This window comes from Vigna unguiculata, chromosome 9, assembly GCF_037176805.1.
Source record: "Vigna unguiculata cultivar grain cowpea cultivar isolate G323 ecotype 2 chromosome 9, ASM3717680v1, whole genome shotgun sequence".
NCBI lineage: Eukaryota > Viridiplantae > Streptophyta > Magnoliopsida > Fabales > Fabaceae > Vigna > Vigna unguiculata.
The window spans coordinates 4,349,014-4,354,535 of NC_140800.1; the positions used below are offsets into that span (position 1 = coordinate 4,349,014).

Genomic DNA, 5,522 nt, shown 5'->3' on the forward strand with positions numbered 1-5,522 from the left:
ATTTAAACATGAACTGAAACAGATATATAAAAAAATGAACATAATATTATTTTATTAATCAATTTGTAGAATACCAGTAGATAGAGTAATAATTGTACGTGTGAAAGCGTGCCAAAATGGATTATGAGAAGAATAATCAAAAGAAATAAAATATGATGAAGAGAAATGACAAAGACATGAACAGGAAGAAAGGGACTGAAAAGAGGAGAGGGAAGAAATTTGAAGAAACAGCAAAGAAAAATTTCTATTTTGATGCCTTCTCTTTTACTGTATGTAATGTGAGTCATGTCACTTCCCATCACCTACCACTGATACTTCCATGCCTTCTTATTAGCCCCACCATTTGCTTCTCCTCAGAATTTCATGTGCCTCTTGTGTTCTTCAATTCCCTCCAACTTCACCACACCCTCTGATCAGTGCCTTTGCTGTGACCTCCTCCTTCATTTGGTCCATCCTGAGGGGAGGGGGTCTCAGAAGTTCAATTTCAGAAACAGACACCCTTTTGATCATTTCAGGAAATCCAGAAAGCAAAATCTAACTTTGGTAGGATTTTCACAATGGATTTGAAGTTCTGGTGCTGCAATGGCTTCACACCCAAAAGGGTTTTGGGAGCATGAAAGATCTAGTGTTTAACTTGCTTCAGGGTCTGAAAAGTAGTTGGGGACAAATCTGTGAAGGATTTGAGTTGTGAACGGGTACTCATTGATCCTTTTCAGCTCCAAAGAGTTGCTTTTGCCTCTGTTTTGCATAGTATGTAAGAAAATTGTTGCAATGTTAACGGTAACAAACGAGGACATGTTTGCGAAAGATGGTTCCTTTTTTGTTGTTTTCTCATTGGCCCGCTTGCAACTTGACTCAATTATTTGTGCGTTTGCTGAATTTTGAAATTTTAGTGGGCTTTTGTCTTCCCGAGTACTAAGAGAACAAAGTCCGGTCCTTCTCGCTCACTTTGTTTTCAGTGTTGTATAAAAATTTTTCTTTGTTTTTATGCTCTTTTGGCTTCTTACGATTTCGTATTTTGCAATAAGTTTAAAATCAAAGGCTTTTCTCCGCTTTATATGTGCTTCATTTACTACCGATGTGAATACTACACAAAAATGCAGCGTTTGTTTTTTCAAAATTTGTCCCCATTTATTTTTTTCTGGTAAATGAACTCCTGTTAGTATGTAACCAGGTTTCTTTTTTCCAGTTACTTGTGTATATGGTGGCAAAGATAGTTCAGTTTGCTGCTGACATTTTTTGAGGTGGATGTGCAATTAACTTTCTCAAATCCGGTGTATGATTTGCGGAATAAAGTTGCACAATTTGGTGTCATAATTCGTATCCATTGTTATTTAATCAAATGTTTTATTTTTTGCTACTTGATTTTCTGTGTGCATCCTAGTACCCTCATATTTTAACCCTGACTGATGCAGATTTGTTTGGCAGCAGCAAAATGGCATCTGATCTGAATTCGGGGTTGTCCAAGAAAACTTTTGTCTTTGGTTTGAAAGTGTGGGTACTAATGGGAATACTAGTTGGGTTATTCATTGTAATCATTCTTGTGGTGCTATCAATATGTCTCACTTTAAGAAAGAAATTCAGAAGAGTAAATGGCAAGCTTCCACTTAGCCATGTGTTAGCTATTTCAGAAGAGATCAAAGAAATCAGAGTTGATCAAGTTTCAGCAAATAATCATCCACAGAATGGTACTTTTATGAGTCTGAATGACAAATTTGGTGAAGGGGAGACTGAAAAGGTTATGAACCAAACACAGAATGGGGACAATAGTAGTCAATCAGGCTCCTTTAATCATGTAGAGAAAGATGGCAATGGCTCTCAATCAGGTGAAGAAAATGGTGCTAAGGGAATTGCTTCTTATAGGTCTTCTTTGCATCCTATAACCGCACCATCCCCTTTGTCTGGTTTGCCGGAATTCTCACAGCTTGGCTGGGGCCACTGGTTTACACTAAGGGACCTAGAACTTGCTACGAACAGATTTTCAAAAGAAAATGTTATTGGGGAAGGTGGATATGGAATTGTTTATCGTGGTCAATTAATCAATGGTAGTCCTGTGGCCATCAAGAAGCTCCTCAACAATTTGTAAGTTTTGTTATTAGCTTGGTTTGTTGCATTGCAGCCCTTATGTTCATTTTGATTTTAGATTAGTTTATACAATGCCATGTTTCATGTTTTGTTGGATCGGCTGCTGATGCAGCTTGTTTATCTCATAACTGTTGATATCCATCGCGCAGAGGACAAGCTGAAAAGGAATTCAGGGTGGAAGTTGAGGCTATTGGTCATGTACGGCATAAGAACTTAGTTCGACTTCTGGGCTACTGCATTGAAGGCACTCATAGGTAACAGATTCTTTAATGTTTGCGCATTATGTGTGTTTGATTTGATCATTTGGTCAGCTTAAATGCTTACTGTATGGTATATCTCCATTATTCTGATTTACAAATGTATTAGTTGTTTGAAAAATTAAGGCCAGAAGTTTTTTCTTGGATGAAATTTCTTAGTAATTGACATATTTGAAGATTTCTGTCTATATTACAGTTTGCATTTTCTTATTAGTATTAAGTACTGCTTTATATTATCTGTAGATTTTACTGAACCTGCTAATAATTTCAGGTTGTTGATTTATGAGTATGTTAACAATGGCAATTTAGAGCAGTGGCTTCATGGGGCCATGCGGCAGCATGGTTTTCTTACTTGGGATGCTCGGATAAAAATTCTCCTTGGAACAGCCAAAGCGTATGCTCATCTGTTCCTGAAAACAAATTAATCTACTAATTGTCTTCAGCTTCATTTTATTTTAGGGGTATGAGTTTCCTTTTGATCTCTGATTTTCTTGTAGGCTGGCTTATTTGCATGAGGCAATTGAGCCAAAAGTTGTGCATAGAGATATTAAGTCGAGCAACATTCTAATTGATGAGGACTTTAATGCCAAAATATCTGACTTTGGGCTGGCCAAGTTACTCGGTGCTGGAAAAAGTCATATTACAACCAGAGTTATGGGTACTTTTGGGTAAGCTTCTTGTTTACAAATTGGGACTTGTTTGTTTTCTGTGTAAAAGTTAGTTTCTTTATAAATGTTTAGTTAGGCATGGTGATGTACACAACACAACTAAGTATGATCTATTCTTTTTGTTATATTATTAAATTGAGAAATCATATTAACTTTCATGGGATTTTGGCTGAAGGTATGGATTTACATTCCAGGAATGTAAAAATGGGCATGTAGCATTTGAAATGATGTAAGATATCAAAGATGGCCATACCATATTTTCAGAAATATCATTCCCTGGTATTTTATTCCCAAGAATGTAACACCATTTCACAAAGCAAACACAATCTTTGGTTCAATTTTGCTCAGTGATCTCATGCATGTAGTCTAATCATGATTACAACATATACATTCCATATACACTGTAAGGTAGTCCATTTTTCGTAAAGAATTTATGTCGGTTCTGTCAAAACACAGCAGATCATCATTTAAACACAAAATTGTTGCAGTCTAGTATATGCTTACATTTAATTTTCCAGATATGTTGCTCCAGAATATGCCAATTATGGCGAGTCACCTTAATTTAAACACATCTGATTTGCACTCTAAATTTGACTAATTTGACAATCTTTTTTCTTTACACTAGATATTACAGACTAACTTATTCCTCCTTGTTTGCGTTGCATTTTCCCAGATATGTAGCTCCAGAATATGCCAATTCTGGCTTGCTAAATGAGAAGAGTGATGTTTACAGCTTTGGGGTATTGCTCCTTGAAGCAATTACAGGAAGAGACCCTGTGGATTATAGTCGACCAGCAACCGAGGTATGTACATTCAGTCTCTTTACTGTTATACAGACTTGTTAGTTTTTCTTAGAAAGTTTATACAAAATCAATTTTTTCTATCTCTAATCGATATGAGATCTTCAATGGCTTTTAAGTTGAGTAGCATTGATTTTGATTCTTTAAAATTACAAGTGATATGTGCATTAAAATAAAACACAGTCTTAACATGAATCGTGGGAAGAGGGAAACACAAAAAATATCGAATGAAACAGACAAGGACTTCATTTATTTCATAATATTTCTTTCTATTGCAACAGTTTTGACTCTGTGTAGTCATTGGACTTTCCTTAACACTATCAGGTCGATGTTGTAGGTAAATTTGGTGGACTGGCTCAAGATGATGGTAGGTTTTCGACGCTCAGAAGAGGTGTTGGATCCCAACATTGAGACCAGGCCATCGACAAGCGCCCTTAAACGAGCCCTCTTGACAGCTCTGAGGTGTGTTGATCCAGATGCAGAAAAAAGACCAAGAATGAGCCAAGTTGTCCGCATGCTTGAATCAGAGGAATATCCTATACCACGAGAGGTTTGAGTTCTGAATCTCACCTTCAACATCACATTATGTTTCCAATTTGGTTCTGTTACATGAAATTGTATTAGGTTCCTTGCATCAACATGTAAAAAGGTTAAACAAAATAAAAGGGAAAGTGTGCATGCAGGCAGCACAAAGGAAATATTGGAAGTTTTACATTGACTAGGAATAAGGTCGATTCACAATATATGTGTAGATACAAACTTCACTTTAAAAACTGATTTAATAAGGTTGAGTTAGGTATAAAGTCCACTTCTTATCAGAAAATGAAAACAAAAGGAAAAAGTGACATTTATTTTGGAATCCCTTTGACTCTTTGAACTCATTTTTAAAGTTTACATTTGGGTTTGGAGTGTGTTGTTTCTCAAACATTATGAATGGCAATTCAGGATCGAAGACGGCGGAAGAGTCAGGCCGGAAACATGGAGGTGGAGACTCACTCTGATACAGATAAGAGTGACAATACAGATTACAAGTCCAATGGCAGAAGGAACCAATGTGTGTAGCAGAGGCAGGCATCTCAAAGAATTTGTGAAATGAAGAACACAAGTTAACTGGTAAATGTTGCAGTTTTGAGCTTTTGTAAAAGTTCTGATGGCTGCCACTTTATACATGAAAACATGGAGCAGGAACCAGTTTCTTTGGGATGGTTTATGTACTTATTTGTTGTTATAGTTAGTTGTAGATGTTAGATTGTAGATTATTATTGTGTATGGATATGGGATTGAACAAGTCCCTTGCACTAATGGTGGTGTGTACAGTTTCATTACTATTCTTTCCTTTTGTTCTTTCATTTGTTTCATTCTCATGGAGGAACACTGCACTTGCTTTCTGGAAGATCAGAAAAAGATAAGCTGCTTCTTCATGATTATTGCATTTTCTTTTGGTAAAATGAGTTTTTTGTTGAAGTTAAGTTTAGCTTATGTGTATGTCAAAAGGTAAAATTTTAGAAAATATTATATAAGACAAGTTTAAGGAATTAATTTATGTATATTTAACTTATAAAGAAGTTTACTCTTTTTTTGTAAGTATTTGAAAGGAAACTTGTTAAAACATAAAAGAAAAGTTGTTGATAAATATGTTTTTAATTTTTTATCTTTGACCGAAAATTGTAATTAGTCTCTTAAAAGTTTAGATTAATTTAGTTTTATTTTTA

The 5,522-nt window shown here is 35.5% G+C and overlaps 1 protein-coding gene across 3 annotated transcripts; it reads left to right on the top strand.

Annotated features, from left to right (window-relative positions):
• The first annotated feature begins 208 nt into the window (after positions 1-208).
• Positions 209-5,237, top strand: LOC114163892 (putative receptor-like protein kinase At5g18500). Of its 3 annotated transcripts, none has more exons than XM_028048268.2 (8): positions 209-695; positions 1,429-2,082; positions 2,235-2,339; positions 2,614-2,736; positions 2,840-3,010; positions 3,684-3,813; positions 4,148-4,360; positions 4,756-5,237. In XM_028048268.2, exons 2-8 carry the CDS (start codon positions 1,436-1,438, stop codon positions 4,870-4,872), a joined length of 1,506 nt encoding a protein of 501 aa, XP_027904069.1. In that variant the 5' UTR covers positions 209-695; positions 1,429-1,435; the 3' UTR covers positions 4,873-5,237. The 3 variants fall into 3 exon arrangements, with proteins under 3 accessions (XP_027904069.1, XP_027904067.1, XP_027904068.1); XM_028048266.2 differs by having other exon boundaries at positions 210-695; positions 1,416-2,082; XM_028048267.2 differs by lacking the exon at positions 209-695 and adding an exon at positions 1,259-1,276 and having other exon boundaries at positions 1,416-2,082.
• Positions 5,238-5,522: the final 285 nt, after the last annotated feature.